This window comes from Sceloporus undulatus, chromosome 3 (assembly GCF_019175285.1).
Source record: "Sceloporus undulatus isolate JIND9_A2432 ecotype Alabama chromosome 3, SceUnd_v1.1, whole genome shotgun sequence".
In the NCBI taxonomy this organism is placed as follows: Eukaryota; Metazoa; Chordata; class Lepidosauria; order Squamata; family Phrynosomatidae; genus Sceloporus; species Sceloporus undulatus.
This window is the reverse complement of record NC_056524.1, coordinates 208,726,211-208,747,497: the sequence shown is the minus strand read 5'-3', so window position 1 is coordinate 208,747,497 and position 21,287 is coordinate 208,726,211. Positions and strand designations below refer to the sequence as shown.

The following is a 21,287-nucleotide window of genomic DNA, read 5'->3' as shown; positions in this document are numbered from 1 at the left end:
GATAGATAGATAGATAGATAGATAGATAGATAGATAGATAGATAGATAGATAGATATTGGTGAAGTCATTCAATGATTCCTGAACAAGTGTAGCTCTATATCAACTGTTGATCACTTTGGCCCTGTACAGACGGGACTATTGGGTGCCCTCGTCACGTGCTAGGGGTTGGCCGAGAGCGCTCCGCCCACATGTGCCTCAACCCTAGCATGTGATGAGGGCGTAACAATGGTGGCACCCTGTACAGATAGGTGCTGCCATTGTTATGTGCAGGACGTCCAGCATCTACACATCGCAGTGCCATTATGACATCGCAAGTGCGTCATAATCGCGCCGCAAGAAGAATCTGCTTTTTGCGGGTTCTTTTTGCTCCGTGGGGAAGTCCCGTGGTCTGGAGGCTACCGATTCCCCGCGAAGCAAAACAAGGCGCCAACAGACCTTTTTGGGCGGTCTGTACCAGGCCTTTGAAATTCTTTACACTGGATGACAGGAAACCTCTACTTATGTCTACAGAAGCTACTGGTTGTATAAAACCACTCCAAAATAATTCCTATGTACCAAGATTCAGTAAATATATAGTGTTTACACACATTCTCAGGAATCCTAGCTGTAGCTAAATGGTCATAATGATGCCTCCTCTAGCTTCCCTGGAATGCTGAGAGAAACAGCAAAGCTCCTGAAAGCCAACGTGACACTTTATGTTTCAGCATATAAATGTTTTTCTTTTTAGTTGGAAAAGTCCATCCTTTCTCCATTAGATGCCAGTGCCTACAATCAGCCTCTGCAACATTAACATCTTGGGGAGGCTTGACTCTTAGAATGAGAGTACACCATTCTACCATCTTTTATTCAGAGTGGAACAATTTAAATAGCTTAGATGTACTTCAGGTTACAGTCTAAGGCCTAAAGCTATCCCTTCCCTCAATTATAGTGTCAAGGCACTGAATGTCAAAACGTACAATCGTTTTGTCATGTGACATTTTAAAACAATTAATCTGCTCTTCTAAGTGCATAAAAACCAAAATCTAAAAATACTTTCTGGAAGTGAACAATTCTACCTAGCTATTTTTCTTTTATTTTACCTCAGACATTTTGGCGATTGCTAAAGAATGGACATTTCCTCCCAGCATACTATACATTCCCTTTAGGCTCACAGCAGACAGGAAATCCATTCCCATTATATTATATAGGGCAAGAGATCCATGTTCCACAAGAACTCTCTTAACACAGCACAAAGTGCTACTTTTGTCAGGAAATAAGCCCTTCTTAAATGCAATTTCCCTTTAAATGCTAAAAAAAAAAAAAAAAACATGTGCAAAGACATAGGCTACAGATATAAAATACTTTCCTAACATGGTAAACCTTGTCCTGTATTTATAGCACATCTATGCTTCAAATGAACCATAAATCTTTTAAGGAGGCAATTCACAGGCATTGTGCTAGATGCATGCAGCTGATGGGATCTCAGTGAAAACACAGCTGAGAAATGATACTATTCTTCTACAGAGAATATATATACTACCAACATAGGATTTACAGAACTGCACAAGCAATCCATGTGAAAAAATAATTCTAGAAATATAAAAAAAAAAAGGAATTGGGCATTAATACTTTCAACTGCAAAGACAAAAAATCTCTATTCTCTCAGTATGGGAATGAAGTTGCAGTTCTGAACATGGCAGTAAAATCAGTGGAACTCAACAGAATATCTAAGTAGACATATTTAGATTAGCAGTGTAAAAAATTGGCTGATGGGGATAAAGGTTGGAGGCAAAGGAACCTGTTGGTTTTTCACTAGAATTTTTCCCTACAACACTTCCAGCTTTGTTTTGCTTTCCTGTCTTTTGGCAAAAAGCTTGAAAACTGAAAGCTCCGAATGTAGACTGAGTTGACAGAGGTGGCAATTCTATGTACACTTTCTTGAGGGTAAGCCCCATTGACTCATTTCTAGGGAAATATTAATAGAGATCAATCCTTGGCCCATGGAAATGTGGGGTTTAATACTATGTTTATTTGGAAGAGTCCACTTTTAGGAATTTGGAAAAGCATCCATCTCACAATTGTTAGTACATGTTAGTATTTACAACCTCTTCTGGTGACTGAGCATTTTGCATTCATAAAGTACTGTATGTATGAGTAAGGGATTAAAGAAAGGAAATGCTCTGAACACACTATAGAATGTCCATCAGAATGCAAAGTATCATAAAAGGAGCACAATGATCTCCTCAATACTACCTTAGTGGAATAAGTTTACTCTAAACACTCCCCACTCCACACACACACAGTTATCATAACCTAATGATTCAGGACAATCAGACAGTCAGGTCTTTTAGATATGCACACAAATAATTGTCTCAGTTATCCGGATGAAGAAAAATACACAGCTGAGCTGGCTATGTATCTGCAGACCTACCCAAGTTCTTCACCTTTATAGCTCTCCCCCACACCATGTAAAAATATGTACATTATATATAATGTATATCCACCTGAGAAGCAATTCATGAGCAGAAAGTTTGCTTTTCTTGTGTGAGAGAGCAAATGCGAGCACAGTCCAGGCACGTCTTGAAAGGTGTATGTTTAGTGGTTATTCATGCTCTTGAAGTATTATTCAAAACAGGGCAGTTCCCAGCGTCACTGCAAATATTCCCCGCCCATCTCTCTCACCAGTTGCAAGAATTTGGGTGGAGTTCTAGACAAAAGCTGAGGTGTACACACAGGTACTGTACAAGCTTTTTGAACAAACTAGAGATATGTAGGCTTTTCCATGTAATGTAGGAGTCTTCCAGAATTACCGTTCAGTAACTACTCAGGCTATCGCATTTCTATTCAGAAATGGGAAGGCAGTCAGAATTGAGAAACTGGATTCATTTTCTTTTCTGTTATATTCTCTTTACTTCCCTACTTTGACTTCATTTCATTACTTGTCTCCTTCCTTGTTAATCCCACTCAGAATCTTGTAAAATTGCTTCTTTGCACTATTTAACAACTACTATTAATATACTCTTCTACCACATTACGATACTTTCTTTAGGGCTATTACTCATGCAAAACTCTCTTCCATACACTTCAGCCTTGTCTGTGTTCTCATCCATCATACAACAACATTGTTCATCATTTTTCCTGGGCTTTTAAAAACACATTTTTCAAATTGTTAACAGCAGTTTTGTTTCTGTGGATATATTAACACGTTAACTGACAAGGGGAAAAATCTTGTTTGATCAGAATATAAATAATATCTTATCACTGTGTTGAACCTTGAGCCAAGACAGAGGGGCTAAACATACCGCACCTTTGGAGGGGTGTCCTGTCACTTCATTCCTCACCACACTGGGGCCATGGCAACTACATGCCCCAATCTGGCATTTTTCCAGCCCTATAAAGAATGGCAAAATGCCGCTCCTTTTGAAGCCGGAAAAAGGACGCCTTTGCTGCCACCGCGGCATTGTCCAGCGCACGTTTTGGCATGCATCATCTGAACACCACAGCGATGTGATGCTGGCTTCAGGGTGGAGTTGGGGTGTGAGTTGTGCAGCTGCCACACCCCCATTCTGCTCCAAGGTCATTGTTAAATGCCATTCTGTTCAGAGTTGAACCGAGTTAACTAAAGTTGCGTTGGGCAGAATGGTAGACTAAGGTAGGCTATTTAGCTTTAGAGATGCACATGGCCATCAAATTTATTCAGCATCTTTGGACAACAGATTTTTCTCCCTCTAATGTACTTCAAAACACTATCCTTAAAGAATGTCAGTGATAAAGAAGTAATTAATTAAAAAAAAATGCTTATCCCATATCTTGATATCATGAGTGAGGAGAGAGGAAAGGTTGATATTGTAATTAAAACTGGAAGATGGCACTACAATGAAATCTTTTAAGAGTTACCATCCCATTTTAGTTCATTACAAACCCATGCATAAAATGAACTAGAAATAGTATATTCTGAATTCACTTCATCAGTGCTATCTAGCCTATTGTTTGTTTGTTAAATGGTTGTCCAAAAAGATTATTCTTCCCAGATTCTGGATTAGAATTACAGAAAGGCAGAAGCTAAGAAGCAATGCTACCTATCCATTCATTTTAAGACATAAGAGAGCCGATAGCCTGAAGCTCTACATTATGTGTTTACGTAATTTATACCCAACCCTTCAATTGAAGCACAACAAGGAACTGCATAAATAAGAGAAATGTATGGTGTGAACAGTCAGCATTCTTTCTGCTCTAAAGACAAGGCACGTTGACCAACCAGTTTGCAATTATTTAGGGAAAGGTTGGGTTTCCTTAACTCATGAGACTGCCTGTCTACCTTCAGGTGTACAGTATGATTGTTACTATTATTTATCTCAGTAGCTTTTCTGTATCCATAACACTTTATAACTCCACCTCAAGCAGCCAGGCACACCTCAGTCTTTGATATCAACTGTCTTTGATGAGCCTAATTCTATGCAAGATTAGGCTCCAGTTCCCAACATCCTTTGTGAGACAGGTTGCTAGTGTTCTCCCTTGGCAGACTGTGAGCAAAATCTTAAACTACATCTACTCTACACAGGCTGCATCTGCATTGCAAAAATAATGCAGTTGGACACCACTTTAACTGCCATGGCTCTATGCTATGGAATTTTGGGATTGTGTCTCTGCCTCTCCCTTGCAACTCTAGCTCTGAGCTTTCATGGTTTTGTCCTGCCTGCATCCACCTCTTCTTTTGCTCTGAAAACCTCCCTGGTCTCACCACTTACCCTGTCCTCCTTCCCTTGCTCTTCACCTGGCCTCTCTCCTCTTGCTCCTCTTTGTGCCTGTCCGTCTCCTCCACATTCCACTGCCCCTTGCATGTCTTCCTTTCCCCTTTTGACTCCCTCATGGTCTCCCCTGGCTATGCCTCCCACACTGTTGCTCACTGCTATTGCCCTTCCTGTTTCAGTCTCTCCTGGGCTTCTTTCCCACCATGGCTATGGCCACTGCTGTTCCTCAGCTGATCTAGTAAGGCTCAGGCTTGCAGGATGGTGACAGCCAGCTCCCAGTCAATTAGGTTTAATAGTACAAATCTATTTCTTACATTACCTTAAAATTCTATGGGGATGTTATTCAGGTTGTATTTTTGGCACAATGGTTAGCTTAGTGTTCATTTTTAGCTTTACTTTAACCCTTGATATTAGTAGCTCATGGTTGGTGCCACAACTGTTCCTGGTCTTGTTTTTGCAGAGGGAATAGATCTTCTCTATCTTCTACTTCCAATTATGTAGTCTATTTGATGTCTATATCAGACATCAGGAAACATCTATGAATACAAGAACGTGTTTGCAAAAAACAAACAGTTGGCTTCACAAAGGTCAATCAACTTCTCGCCTATTTCTTTTCTTGCTCTTAGGCCAGTTATTCTTAAAGGAACTGCTAGATACATCCTCCCCTCCTTTTATCCTTTGAACTAGCAGGACTACTTCTTTGAGGATAGACAGTTTCATTTTCAAAAGGAAGTGGCACCCCCCATTGCCCCACACCTGATCTTCTTTCTTCTTTTCTGTCTTACTCAAGGAAATTCCAAGGGAGGAGGGAGGCAGACTGTAGGTGTCTGCTACTCAATCTGCTGTTCTTCACAGCTGAGCCCTTCTTCCCTTTTCTAGTGCCTCAGTGAGGGAGGGGGAGGGAGGGGGCACTATTGCATCCCTAATGTTTTGCACCCAGGAAGGAGTGCATCCCACCCACTTTTTGGTCCAGAGGCCACTGACATTCTATCTCTGCATTTATAGGAAAAGACACAACCACTGACATAGAAATAACATTTGTTAGGAGAATGTTGTGCCTCGAATCTGAATATAGACAGAACTGCCCAATGTATCAAAGTCTACTGATTTAAGAATAAAAGACAAATTTCGAAAATAACTCGGTAATTTGCATAGTCAGAGAAGATTTCTTAATGCATACAGCTATTTGAAATGAGGGAAAAAATATACTGTACACAAATTAACCACTCACTAAGTAACCCATGGAAAGGCCATAACAAATAGAGCAGAACACAATTAGCTGCTCCTTTCGGTTTAGAGCATTTGTCCAAATTAACAACGCTCCAAGGCCAGGGAGTTGCAGTTGAAAAGCAAACATTGGACGGTTTCTTTGAATAAATAAGGCACTTGCACTGTGGCCAGAGTCAACAGTCACCAGCATCCCAAAAGGCTTTGTCAAAACAGCCCCACATGTTTTTGTAGCAAATATAAATATTCTGTGTACCCCAGTTTTTTCTGTAGCAAATTATGTGGATGACATAATTTGTGAATGGCATGCAATCCTTTTTCAATACATATCAATACATGCTGAAAAGGCAGCAACTATGTGTTTTGGTGTTTGAGAGTTAATTTTCAGAACACGTCACACCAGTTCTTCCTCGTTGGCACTTCTGAGTTTCTGGGCACAATTCAAAGTGATGGCTGTTACCCATTAAGGCTGATTCTACTTGAAATCTGCTTATCTGAAGGACTGCACCTTTCCATCTGAACCTGCTTTGGGCACTGCTCTGGGTTTATCCCCTGCTCTGTGGTTATCCCCCTGGAAAAGTGTGGAACACAAGAACAGGCTTTCTTGGTAGTGATACCTGTATAGTGGGACTCCCACCATAAGAACATTCAGTTGCTCTCTTATGTTTTAAACTGTAGGAAAGATGTTTTCATTTTGCTGAGCTTAGTAACTTTCTGACACTACTGTTTTATGCAGAGCTTGAAAGCAATAACAAGTAATGTATTTACCTGTAACAAGCTACCCCCCCCCCTTTTTTTTTTCTTTTTGGAAAAAGAATGACCACTGTTTTCTTGTCAGTTTTACCATTTATATTTAAAGAGCATCTTAAGACACATTTTCAGCAAAATCTTAACATTTTATCAGTCTTACCTCCCCACCACCAAACAATGCAACAATAACAGAACAGAATATTAGTAAACCAACAAGTCACTAAATTGTTTTTTTAATAGTAATAAACTAATGAAGGGGCCTAAATACCCTAAAGGCATAATCTGATCCTGTTTGATCTTGGAAGCTAAGCAACATCAGCCTTGGTTAGTGCTTGAATGGGAGATCATCAATGAATATCAGGTGCTAAAGGCTAAATTTCACAGGAAGGAACTGCCAAAACCACTTCTGAGTGTTCCCTGCCAAAGAAAACCCTATGAAATTAATGGGGTTGCTGTAAGTCAATAGGCAGATTGAAGGAATATACACACAATAAACTAATGGGGAGGGCTTTACAACAGGTTATTTTAAAAATAACTTCCCAAGCTCTAGTTTATGGCTAATTCATGCTGCTGCTTTTATTACTTAATTAATATATTGCATTTGTTTGCATCTCATTGGATTGTGTTTTAATGTGGAAGCTGCCTCAGAGCTCCCCTTAGTGCCCCAGTTTTCTAAAATAAATCCATAAATGCATGCAGGCCTGTATGTATGTAAGTGGTTAAAACTGTCAGTGTCATCCATACATTTTGTTTCCAACAGGATGGAAGCACTCATGCAATGTTAGTGCAGAGAGAGCAATCACACAAACTGTAAAGCCACCCAGAGAAATTCTTAGGATTTTGGATAAAGGCTGATAACTTTAACTTTGTTGTTCTTGTTGTTTTTAAAGGATCATGATTGCTAGAACTTTTTTACAACTCTCTCATTGCTTGATTCTGTGTTAAGATTTATCATTAGGCATTTATTTAAGCAAATGAAAAGACCTTTGGCTTTTTTAAACAAAAAAGTACAATGTGTTTTCTAATTAAAGGAGTCACTTAATTGAATACAGTTTGATTATATGATATTTAGCAGATAATTTTCTACAGCATCCTCTCCTTACAAAGCAACAAATGAAAATATCTGCCGGAGCTCTCCTTGTTCAACAGCTGCTTAAAAGCATGGACATCAATCCTAACATGGGAGTTTATCCCACTAACAAACAAGCCGACTTACCTCTCGAGCCTTGAATTCAGGATCCGGGATGCCATCAGATGTTATCATAACTAAATCACTATCTATCTAGCAGGCATGCCACCACCCAGATGCATGCTGGGTGAAAGTCTTGCTCAGCTGGCCAATTTTTGAAGTCTGAAGCTCTCCAACTTCAAAAAAGTGCTGGCTGAGTGAGGCTTCGACCCAGGATGCATCCAGCTTATTGGTTAACGGGATAAGATCCTTTCTTTCAATGAATGGGAAAGAGTTGACACTGATAGAAGAGGGCATTTCCACCTCTCTTTTCTATTTGATGAAGTGGTCAGACAAAATATCAGGTGTGGGGTTCAGTTGATTTTTGTTTGTTTGTTTGTTTGTTTACTTAAATCTTAAAATTCATCAACCAGAGCCAAGTGCAAAAGCATGGCTCACATAAACAACATAAGGACCAGGGTATTTCTGAATTAACAGAACTAATTCTAGTTTCCCCAAAATTACGGTACTATTATTTCAACAACATAATTTTTTAAAAGGGGCTCTTTAATATTTTTGCTATTCCAAACCATTAGATCCAAAATGATAGAAAATCCATTGTAGATCACACAGAGGCCTACCACTAGATTCTAATCTATTTTTCACCCACTTTACCACTCAAACAGTACCCGTAGCAATCAGAAATGTAATAGCAATGGGTATTTTTATATCATCATCTTCAGTATATTATATCATATCATTATCTTCAGCATATTATGTCTCTGTCTATGTGTGTTTGCTGCATGAGTGCAGAAGCTGCTGTTCCCAAAAATGGAAAGAGTTGCACGCCTTCCAGTTTGCCTTAAGGGCCATCTATGAAGAAAAAGCTTATCCTTACCTTACTAACTGAAGATAAAAGCTAATCTCTTAATGGATCTCAAAACCCCATTTATTTTGAAATGTGGTACACTGAATCAACCTACAAGCCAGCTGCCATAATGCATCTGGCACCTCATAAAACAAGATAGAGGGATGGTTTCAGTCATGTGCAACAGAGAAACTCTATGGAGACAGAGGAAAATATTTTCTGAAAAACACATTTTGGTAATTTTTATATATTTCTTTGCTGAACAAGTCAGGTTGGAGCTAATGGGCTGGTTTGGGATTTATTTTACATTTTAATTTTTTTTAAAAAAAACTCTTTGTGAGTAGTCGGCAGTTAAGCAGTTATTTATCCAGGTGGCTGCTTCTGCCAGGGAGGATTTTTTCCTTTGCAACCTGCACAGAGCTACACAGCAGAGACCTCCCAGTGGTGTTTCTATTCCTTCTGCATGTTGCATGTTTAATCCTGATTCTATATGCCCCAACAGTTTATTGATTCCAAAAATACCCAAGACGTAACTTGCTTTGTAACTGTACAATTATATCATGTAAACAGCTCCAAGTTCTATCATGTCCTGCCAGCCTGATATAATCCTTCTTATTTAGAATAAAACCTTTCTTTTCATAACTGTCTGTTAAACATAATTGCAACTGTGACAGCTCAGGTATACAAGGTGAACTTTCCTCCAGGAAAAGTGATTTTGATTCTGTTTACTCATCATTCCCTTTCCCACAGGGAAAAAGGAAGAAGGTGTGAGAGTGCGTGTCAAGGAGCTGGTAATTCCTGGTTAACTAGATTTCCCTTTTTTGCTGAAAGGTACAATGCAGATGATGAAGGATCTGAGTAATTACATTCATGGATCTGTATGGTGCCTGGATAGAAACCCTATGGAGCCATTTTGAGGTTTCCAAAGACCTTTCCAAGTGAGATAAAGGTATAAAAAATTAAATGCCATGCTCAGAACAGAATCTGTCATACTAAATGTGCTTCACTGTATAAAATCACTGATGTGAATTCATGTTAACAGTTGTTTAGAAATTTCCCACATTCTAACTGCATAATTGTCGCAAACTCACTTTGACATACAAACCCCTCTGTGCTAGGGAATAGGTATGTAAGCTATCGCATTTCACACATCTCAAAACCCAACAAATTTATTGAAGTATGAGTTCTGCCTTTATGGCACACTTTATGAGATTACTTAGGATCCATGTCAGAGGTCCCACGTCATGCAGTATAGAAGTGAGTAAAATGCACATATAACAATTTGTATGCATTAACGTGTATTATGTATATACATAATACCAGAGTGTACCAAAGAGCTCACTACCAATATGTGTGTTCATGATCAGATTTAGAATTCAAGTTGGATTAAACTTTAAATTTGGGCTTAACCCCTTCAACCAAGTATTTCACTGTGGCCAAGCTTCAAAACCTCAATGAAGTATCAAATCATTGCCTCCTATATACTGTGAGCCAGTGTTTTCCACTTCCTTTGCCTCTTTGTCAAAAGAAAGGCACCAAATATGGAAGGATCATGGCCTCATCTGCTTAGCTGCATTTTTGAACTTGCGTTCTACAGTTATCTTTGGCGGGATACATACCGCCACTTTGCGGCGGTCTCCCGCCAGCGCCATTTGCTCCGCGCGGGAGCCGCAGCAGCCAAACCGCGCGGCCCCCGTGCAGAACAAAAAAGAAGCTCCATTTCGGAGCTTCTTTTTGCGACGCCTTTATGACGTCGCGAGGCGCCGCTGGCGCATTCCCAACGTCATAGGCGCCGCGACACATCTGGACGCTATGCGTCCAGTACGTAAACATGGCGGCCCCCATGTGGAAGGGGCGCCGCCATGTTGTACGTATTCTATATGTACTAGGGTTAGGGGGGTGCAGAAGCACCGCCCCTTCCTAACCCTAGTACGTATAGAAGACGTACTATATGGCGGTTTGTATCCTGCCATTGTGTTCATTTTTGAAACAATGGTTATAAGCCAAATTCTTCAGTTTTAAAAGATCTTCATTTGTGTACAGGCAAGATACAATTCAGGGAAAGCATGTATGAGTTTTACTCTAAGAAAAACACTGCCATGCAATTGTGGTGTTATCTTTCCATTTCTAGTCTTACAATGAAATGGAAGGCGATTAGAAAAGCTAGATCACATCACATAGACCAACACTTTATTTTGCAACCAAGGGTTCTGGAAAAACAAAAAAATAGGCATAAGGCCAATGGCTATCATCTCCTATTGCCATCTGCACCTTTATAACTAGCATTTAATAGCATGCTGTTTTGAACATGGAGTTGCTGATAATTGTTGATAAACCAAACTTCCATTAATTTCTTAAATCTATATTTAAAGACATTTTCCCAGAAGCAAAAATATCTGAAGAACCGTATTTTGTAGGTAATGGATCATTTTTCAAATAGTTGCATTGGGTAAACCCAGTGATACAAAAAAGTGATGGCAATTTTTATCTGCATTCAAAATTCACTAAACATTTACTATGTCTTCCTTGACACCTGTTTCATTTTCTACAGTAAAAAGGCATAGATGCTTTTGATTTTGCTCATTGAGAAGGGTTGTATCTCTATGGCAGAACCATGCTTTGCAAGAAGAAGGTCCCAGATTCAATCACTGTCATCTGCAAAAAAAAAATTCTACCCAAAACTGTAGCATGAATGTAGCTGCCAGCCAGAGTTGACAAATGTTGGTTAGATACATATATTTAATGCATTTTCAAGAATTGAATTTTGAAGATGGAGCTTCAGCTAACCAATAGCTGGCATTGCAGATATTAATATATTACAGAAATAGAACAATAATAGACATTACATATTGATAGATGGATGTATAGATACAGAGAAGGATATATTATTTATTTTATTACCTAAATATTTGTCCCTCCACATTTGTGGCTTTGACTTTTACGGATTTTATTAATGTTCCCTCTAGGAATACCAAGGTCCTCCAGCGCAACTCTATGGTCAACTTCAACCAAGAGTCACACTGAAGTATCTAGAGATTCCTAGAGGCACATTCCACTAGGCATTTGTTGCATCTCCATTGCAATCCTGTGGTCTGTGCAATTCTGGCAGATGTTGACCACAAAGTTGCACTGGAGGACCTAGTGATTCCTAGAGTGTGTTGGTTATCTGTGATTTTTCCACATTCACAGGGTTCCTGTGCCCCTAACCCCAGAGAATGTGAAAGGACGAGTATATATTATTGTCCGGGAAAGCAGCCAAAGGGCTGATAAGGCAGCTAGTTCTCAAACAACCCCCTCCCAGCACAGCAAAGTCAGTGTAAGCTACACAGTCCTAGAGAGTTGCAGTAGCTTTACCAAAAGGGATTACCAAGAGAATTGTCAGACGGTCCGAGGTTCAGGGTAACAGATAGGCAGGTCGATGAAGCAGTCCAAGGTCAAGGTTTCCGGGTAGTCAAGACAAGAAGCCAAGGAGCCAGAGACAGAGTCTTTCCCCTAAAAGAGTCAGATATCCACTGGCAAAGAACCACACATGCTCCAGGTGCTTAAGAAGGCAAGGAGCTGGCCTTCAGCTGTGCCTGATTACGAAGACGCTTCTGATAAAGCCTCCGAGATCTTCGAAGGCCCTCTCTTTCTGCTCGACGCTCATTGAAGGTAGGCACACTGCCCAGATCCTCCTCCATGTCCACAGCCTCGGCACCAGGCAAACTTGACTGCTGAACCTCTGGAGGGGCCATAGACTCTGCTCCAGCAGAACTAGGGCCAGCCTCTGGCTCCTCCATTACAGGTTCAAGCCCCTGGGGCTCTGGCTCCTCCATTATAGGTTCAGATCCCAGAGGCTCTAGCTCATCCTCTGAGTCCTCCAAGCCATCTTCCAGGCTGGGCATGACAATTATTTAGTGAATTAATGCAATCATATATGGCATATTATTGTAATTGTATTGTAAATTTGGGAAAGAAATAAGTTTTTTTTTAAAAAAAAACTAATCTAGATACCTCAATGGTCTGACTCACTGGACAAATATAGGCAACTTCCTACAATCCTCTCATTTTTTGCTGCTCTTTCTTGTAGGCTTTCTAGCTTTGTGATGTCTTTATATGAGTCAGAGAAACCAGAACTATATGGGAGACACCCTATAGATTTATATAGAGGCATTATAATACTGGTCTTTCTATTTTAAATCCCATCATAAATAATTGTGAATATGGAATTTCTCACTCAATCATACAAACCCACAGGGTGACTTTGGGCAAGTCATAGTCTCTCTGCCTCTGGTTAAGACAATGGCCAATCTTCTCTGAATCAATCTTGTCAAGAAAATCCCATGGAGGGGCATTATAAGTCCAAGTCAGTCTTGAAGGCACATAACACACAACAGCTTTACTGGTGATTTTCACCAGCCTATCGATCTCAGTCACAAATGAGTTTTTGTTGTCAACTCCTGCCACTTCAGACCATATCAGTGCACTGTGAAGGGAACGTTAGTCCAAATGGCCTGACAAGTGAAATATTTCTTAGATCTGGCACTATATTTCATTCAGTTTCTGAACTTTTGGCAATTACTTGAACAACTAAGACGTTTGCATTATTTCAAGAGACTCTGTCTAAATATCGATCTCAATTTAATTCTTGCCTGTTTCTTCAAGGAATGTTAAAACCATGTGTCTATAACGGTGTTCAATTTCATCTTTAGTTTGTTACCTGGAAGAAAGGGGATGATTCTCTGCTTGGGATCTTTCTGGCCTCCTTCAATAGGGAATTTATCCAGAAGCTGCATCTGCAAAAGAAATATTTAGTGTGAACTACAGTCCATTACCTCCTTTCCTCCACTTTCTTTTTTGCATCAGTGTATTTTATTTCTTTATTTCCCACTGTAACAAATCAAGAAAATTACAGCTGTGATTAAGAGCAGAAAAGGTTTTGTTTTGTTTTTTAAATTGAGTTTGGTGAACTCTTATGCAGAGAGGCAACGTTCCCAAGAGGAAAAGGAGAATTACATCAGAACTGGAATAAGACCAAAGTCTGGCATTCTGCAATTCCCAATTAGCCAATCTGCACTTTACATTTTTAAAAATGATTTGACCTTAATCTATGTTCTCTGTTGTAATCATGGAGGGTTCACCTACCCTCCAAGACAGACCACCCACCTGGTGAGAACTGCTGCCTTAGAACCACCAGAGAGGTTATTTCAGTGAAGCATGAATGTAGTTGTTGGCAGGCCTCACCTGTCTCTCCCACATTACTGTGTTTCTCTATGTCTCATGATGGACAGGCATACATGAAATAGAAGGAGATTCCTGGGGATCTGCAAATGCTCTCTTCTTGTAATCCCTGGGACTTTGTCAGAAGAAAGTGAGTTTCTTCCAAAGTGGAAGATTGTCTCAACCTTTCTGAAAGACTCTCCCTTCCTCACTGACCACATACTGTCTGCAAATTTAACTTGGTGTGCGGTCACAGCAAACGGAGTATATTACATGCATAATATAATAGAACATTTGGCTAAACATTTTTCATAACAGGATAAATAAATAATCTATACAAACATTGAACACACTAAGGCAGGAGAAGGGGAAATGGTAAGTTGCTGAGTTTCAAGGAGACTTTGCAAGGGCTGCTTTTCTTTTCAACCACCATGACAAATTGAATGCTGAAAGAAAAGAATTAAGAAGTTGCTGGGGGAAGGGGATTTGGCCAGGAATACCATTGTGGAACCTTGAAAATTTACATGTTGGAGTTAAACTCCCAGAATCCTCCAGGAGTGGATGCATGCATGTCAGGCCATAATTTTCTAGCATTGCAGGGGAAAAGAAGCAGATGCACTTCAACTGTGTAGAGTGTGACTGGACCTCCTAGCTGAGAGTTCTAGGAACTACAATAGCTCTATGGTATTATGAACAATGGGGTATAGAGAATCCAGTAAATCTCGCATAAGAAATTGGTTTTTAACCCTTACTGTGGCATGCATAAACATGTGCAGCTTTTACTGAGGACTTTGAAGCAGGCACAGCAGAAGGGGCTGCTTAATACTCGATCAAGGTGGGTGGAAAGAGACTTCAGTCAGTCAGTCAATCTCTATCTCTGTCTTGTCTCTCTCTTACCAACCACTGCTCAGTTTTCCAGAAGCCAATGTGATTCTACCCTACTCAATCTTTAATTCAAAAGGTTTAATTATCCTTCCAGATGAGAGGAGAACCTCAAGGCTGGACTTCTGCAATGCACTGTATATTGGGCTATGTCTGTAGCAAGTTTGGAAACTTTAGTTAGTGCAAAACATGACAGCCAGATTGATTACTGGGACATCCAAGAGTGATCATATTACACCAATATTAAAATCACTCCACTGACTGCCAATTAGTTTCCAGGCAAAGTCTTCGGCCTGTTACAGACTGCCAAAATAAAGCTGCTTCGGGTTTCTTTGGTGCTTTGCTGTTTAAATGATGCATGCATCCTAAGAATCCAGAAGCTGCACCAAAGCTGCACTCCAGTGCTTAGGAATGGAGTGTGGCTTTGGCGCGACCTCCGGACTCTTAGGACCCATGCATCATTTAAATAGCATACCTCCAAAGAGACCCGAAGCAGCTTTATTTTGGCAGTCTGTAACAGGCCTTAGTTATTACCTTTAAAGCCCTAAATGGTTTGGGTACAGGTAACCTACAGGATCGCCTCCTCCCATATACAGTGGACCCTTGTTATCCACTGGGGTTTGGTTCCAGGAACCCCCGTGAATGACAAAATCCGTGTATGCACAAGTTCCATTAAATACAATGGCATAGCAAAATGGTGTTCCTTATATAAAATGGAAAAATCAAGGTTTGATACTTGAAATTTATACTTTTTTTGAATATTTTCAAGCCATAGATGCTTGAATCTGTGTATAAAAAATCCATGTATAAGGAGAGCCAACTGTAATTCACCCCGTACACTCGGGTCCTCTGCTGGACATTTACTCCAGTCAGCTGGGACTAGGTTGGTATCTGTCTCTGCTAGAAGACTTTTTCTTTAGCCACCCCTACACTGTGGAATGACCAGCCAGATGAGATTAGAAATTCAATAGACTGAATTTCAAAGAGTGATAAAGGCCAGTCCCTTCTGGCAGACTTATCCAGATTATTTTTAACTTGTGAATTTTAAATGATGAATTTTAACAATGGATTGTTTTGATATATGTACATCTTATTTGTCCTTTTAAATTGAAGTGTGTTTTAACTGATATCTTTTTAATTGATGTTGTTTGTCTATTAATTGTTATTGTTCCCCATCTCATGGGGAAGAGGTGGGTTAGAAATTATTATTATTATTATTATTATTATTATTATTTAAAAATACCCTCAATTCTATACAAGCACTGGCCTTATACACTACTAGAATTGCACTGAGATTTGCCTATTGCCAATTGTCATCTAGCAGCCATGAGGCTAAATTCCACAAGACTAAGGAATTTCATAATATTAAGAAATTGTCCCTGGGCTTACTTGCTTTCCTTTCCTTTCCTTCCCCCTTCCCAACTCCTTTTCCTTTTGTGTCAAGTCTTTTTAGAGTATAAGTCCAAGGGCTGTGATTGTCTTGGCTTTTTACTGATGCGTAAGAGGCTCTGAGAGCATTTCCAATTGTACAGGAGGTTGTAACAGGCTGAGCTGCTTTTTAAGATTTCTTTTTGTCTCAATTACGCTTTTGGAGCTGTAGAGTTGTGTTGCAGAGTACCATATTATGAAAATTAACACATGTTTGCTCTGGGAAAAAAGCCAGCCCAAGTATAAACAAAGATAAGACAAAAGTAATAACCTGTGTATAATAATAAAACTGACAGTACAAGGTTACTGGCCTGATGCCAGCAAAACACCTTCGCACCTGTACACAAGAAAAGGAGGCATCAGTAGGTTGAAAGAGAAAATAAACTGCAATATGTACGCTGGCTGAAACAGGTAGAATAATGATGATGCCTACTTTATCTCAGATCCGTCTTTTGACTGGATGAGAGAGAAAGGGAGGGTGGCTAATTAAAGGCTGAAGAAGCCTTTTGAGCAGCAAAGCTGGTCCAGCTCTACTGCTGCTGATAACCAAAACCACTACATGTGGTAAAATACACTTTTCTTCATGAAGCCTGTTATCTAATACCCAAGTAAATGTCTGTGTAAAGATAAAGTTAAACATACATTAGGAAAGAAGGGGTTAGACTTCTCTAATTCTAATAGAGGTGTGAGATTGTGCCTAGAACATCTGTGTAAACTATGCCACTGAAGAGAGCACATTTATCTGTGCTATTGGTGAATAATCATAGGATAAAAGATGCACATTTCTCCTGTTAATTTCTTGATAGACTGAAGACTAAGAATATTTAAGGGGAACACTGGTGTTAATCTCACAATTGGATAGAACTGGGTTTTGTAACTGGGAGCTTAAGTGATCAACACAGCAACTACTAGAAAATCCAAACAGATTCAGATCTCAGGTGTAAGTCAAAGAACCTTCAATCTTCGGCAAGATACAGGAGTGGAGAAACCATGTCAATGTCAGGTCATGAGCCAGGTAGAAGCCTTAGCAGCTAATATAGCCCTGAAGAAGACATTGGAGGAACTGCAGTAAACCTCTTAGATTCTTCTTTTTGCACTTGAGAGGAGAGGAAGGAAGCAGAGAAATCTCAGGTGTCCCTAACCAGGAAGAGTTAAGAAGCAGGGACCTAAACCATCTCTGATCCTCATTACATGAAAAGGCATATGAAGGTAACAACTTTAATAATGTTAATGCCTTTTGCAGACAAAAGGGCCTTTCTGACTGCCTTTTGCAGAGCTGCAAATGGAGAGCCTGCTGATGGTGAATTTATCGTCGCTGAGATGACAAATTATGAATGGTTGATGGGATATAGATATACTATGATAACTTACAGGGAAAGCATAGACGAAGATGTACCAGGGCAGACCTATGCCTATGAGCATATGTATAGCCAAGGTATATATAAGCTATGAGCATATGTATAACCACTCTTGCCTCTGTGCTAGAAGCAAAGTAGCAGCCTGGCTAGTAGCCATGCCAGAGCCTTCTCCAAATATAACAAAATATGCTTCAGCAGTTGTGAGAGCTACAGACTCCTGGTTTGATGAAGGCACTGGCTGAGTGTAGTAGCTGGATAGATAACATTGTTGTCTTATATCTAATGGCTCATGGACCTATGGCAGTTTATAATCTGCAACCTGTCTTGGCTGCTACAGCCTTAATCGAAGGAGCAGCAGTGGCATTCAGACTGGGAATGTGCCTAGCACCTGGAGTCTATACTGCTGTCTGTGGTATAGTGAAGAGCGTGTTGCATTGATACTGGAAATTAACACAGCTTTGGAAGCTCTTCCAGATGATCGGAACAGCACCAAATGATTCAAGACAGTTCTGACCAGAGCACAAGGTGCCTTAGGTTTGATGGTGGAGAATACGCAGATCACATTCCACTATGAGAAAGATTCAGGTGCTGTGAAAGATTTGCCCAGTTTTGATGCTCAGGCAAAAAAAGTTTTCTTGCTCCAGAAACATCCTAATGAGGCATATGCTTCTGTCTTCTATACAAATGGCTCCTCAGTAAAATCCAAAATAGCAGGAAAAAACAAGACTGCAGCAGTAACATATACAGTATTAAAATCCAATGATCAACGATTGCAAGTCCTGAAAAAATGAGAACTTCAAATTTGCAGTCATTCAGCCTAGTATACTGAATTAACCACCTTGAAAATAGAGCTAAACAAATCAGCAAAAGAGAAGCAACCAACATTAATTGTAGCTGACTCTTTGTATTCAGCCCTGGCCTATACAGAAAACCTCCCCATATGGGAGTCTAATGAGTTCTTGATGAATAAAAAAACAAACTCTAAAGCATGTAGGTAATTGGAAATCTATCACGAAAATTAAGCAGGCAAATTTATTAATATGTTGTACATGAACCAGGGTATCAGGATGTGAAATCCACATCCCCACATATTAAGGGCAATGTCCTTGTAAATGCACTAGAACAGACAACCTCAAATTCAATAGCAATACAAATGATAACTAAAACAAAGCATCAGCATCTAAAAGTTACAAGGGATTCAATACTGGAATATCTGGATATTCATCAAGAAATGAATACGGCTTGAAAACAATATATGTATGGTTAAGAAACCTGATGGTATCGTAAGCATTCTCCCACCTGTAATGGCAAAGCAAGACATATCAGTTCCATTTTTAAAGACATTTGGAACTCACAATTGCATTCATAACTGATTTGGATTCACAACCCCTATGTTTTCAGTAGTGTAGAGAGGAGTTGTAAAAGCCCCCCTAATTCTACTTTACAGGCAATGAGTTTCTGTTCTCCACATGAGTGGGATGCATTAGCCTGAGACTCCCAACCCATTCCCCACAAGTGATCCCCAGTGCAAGGAGGAATTGCAACAGGAATCCAGCTTCTGACTTAACACAACCAGTCAAAGTCTTTTGCATACAAACAAATTTACTTGTAACAAATGAAATTAACAAATGGTTTCCCTATAGGCTCCTCAGCACAGCTATGGTTGCAAGGCAAGAGGAATAAATTGACAGACACTATAAATTCAACTCCAGGAACTATATCACCAAGAGATGAAATGCAGAAGAGGTTAGAAATCAAGGAAAAACATGGTAGATAGTAAAGGTTTAGGGCCAACTACCAATCACTTCCCACACTCCAAATTAGATACAACAAGGGTCAGTTGACACCTTATGGAACTGGACTATGATTGCAATGGGATCTCCCAACATTCCTACAAGGCAATCCTTCAAAGATATGTGAAGTAGGACACATTGTTTATATGTATGAGAATGTAACTATTTGGGGGACCTATCATTTGGCTCACTCAGATTAATTATGTAAACACATGAGTGAAAGAGAAAAATCTAGTTAGGAAGCATCCTGTCACTAGGTCTGTGAACAACATCAGCTGAGATTTTGCAAGAATCTTTTCTCTTCAGAAAAAAAATATATCTATATACTGTAGTTGTCTCCATTTCTCACCTTAGCATCAGCATGGTAGGAAAAGCAACAGTCTACATTTATAGGCAGGGAGGAAAGGATCCATAAGCTTCCTCAAGGGCAAGTCATTCTCATGAAGAAAGTGTTTGATGTTTTTTAAACACTGTGCTTTTCTGTCTATGGATTGAGATGTGTGCATGTATATGTGTGCATGTGACCTTTTTTTATTATACAAAGGAGGGATGTTTTGTTTTCCTGTAGACCGAACTTAGGCTGTCTGGAGTCAGCCAGGGTAAGATTACTTTTGTTCAAAGGAGAATGAAGCAATAGTTCAACTCCAGGATTTGCTGTCACTACATTTTAAACCAAGAAGACATGTCATATCTCGTTTTACTTCAGGAGTGATTGACTCAGTGTGGCCAGCGATGAGACAGACACATTCCTAGGGCTATTCTTGGAGGTAGATTTGTTTGGCCCATGTGGGCTTTTTCTAACCACATCAAGGTGGTGAGGCATACAGCTAAGCACTGTTTATCTACAGGGTGGATATCAGTGGAACAGATACAGCAAACCAAACATCTTCCTTTAGCAGAACACTCATAGGGACAAGTGAACCAGGCTAACTAGAAATGTCAGCAATCAGGAAACCTGACTGAAAGCTTTAAACTTGTGGAGAGAGGGAAAGAGTTACAATGTCAAGACTAACTGCATGGTATCCGAATCAGCTAAAGGTTAACCAAGGCTGACAGCTGAATAACAAACACAACATGTGGATATTACCCACCCTGACTTAAGGGATACAACAAGTCTTGCCAGCATATACTGGCCTGACATTTTATTTATGCAAATGACTGTCCTCCTGCACATCCAGTGGAGCAGCAATTCAATCATTTTATTTTGTCGCTTTGCTATTGTTTGTGTGCATTTTAATTGTCTGGCTATTTTGTTTGTTTTTATATGATTCTATTTTAATGCTGTGTTTCATGATTTCATTGTTTTATTTTACTGATTTTGTTAGCTGCTTTGAGACTATTGAAGAATGAAGCCTAAACAATAAATAAATAAATAAATAAAAAGGAGCAGCATTACAAGCCAATTAATTTTGTTACTGCTACCCAGAGCCATCAATATTCTTCCAAGGTAAGGCACAGAGGTAAGGCTGATTATAAACAATAGCATACATATGCATTGAAATCCTTCTGAATACTGAATTAATTCCCTGAACTTGACCAGATCAGGAGGTACAACTTTTATTACCTAATCTGAGCCAGCACAGAAAAGGAAGGTTTTATACAGCTGATAGTCAGGTATATCCAGGGTGTGTCCTGTAACTCAGGAATGTGATGCAAAATCAACCTTATTAATATTAAGAAGGCTGAGTTTTCAGCACAAAATTGCTCTCCCAAATACTAAGCTTGATATTCAGGTTGGGTTTCTTCATCTTTCACAACGTCTTTTCTCCCATGGATTTGCCAGATCACATATGCACAGACATAATGCCATGTCAAATGTAAGGTAAGCCCTCTCTGATGAGATCCCATTCTATGATCTGTCTCACCAGTAGACAAACATTACA

At 39.7% G+C, this 21,287-nt stretch overlaps 1 protein-coding gene across 2 annotated transcripts in view; it reads right to left on the bottom strand.

Moving 5' to 3' along the window:
* The window catches only part of SH3PXD2A (SH3 and PX domains 2A), a 342,486-nt gene that overhangs the window by 242,026 nt on the left and 79,173 nt on the right, over nt 1-21,287 (bottom strand). For both annotated transcript variants that reach the window (XM_042456226.1, XM_042456227.1), the window contains exon 3: nt 13,444-13,519. In XM_042456226.1, coding sequence (XP_042312160.1) covers nt 13,444-13,519 — 76 coding nt within the window. The remainder of the gene's footprint in view (nt 1-13,443; nt 13,520-21,287) is intronic.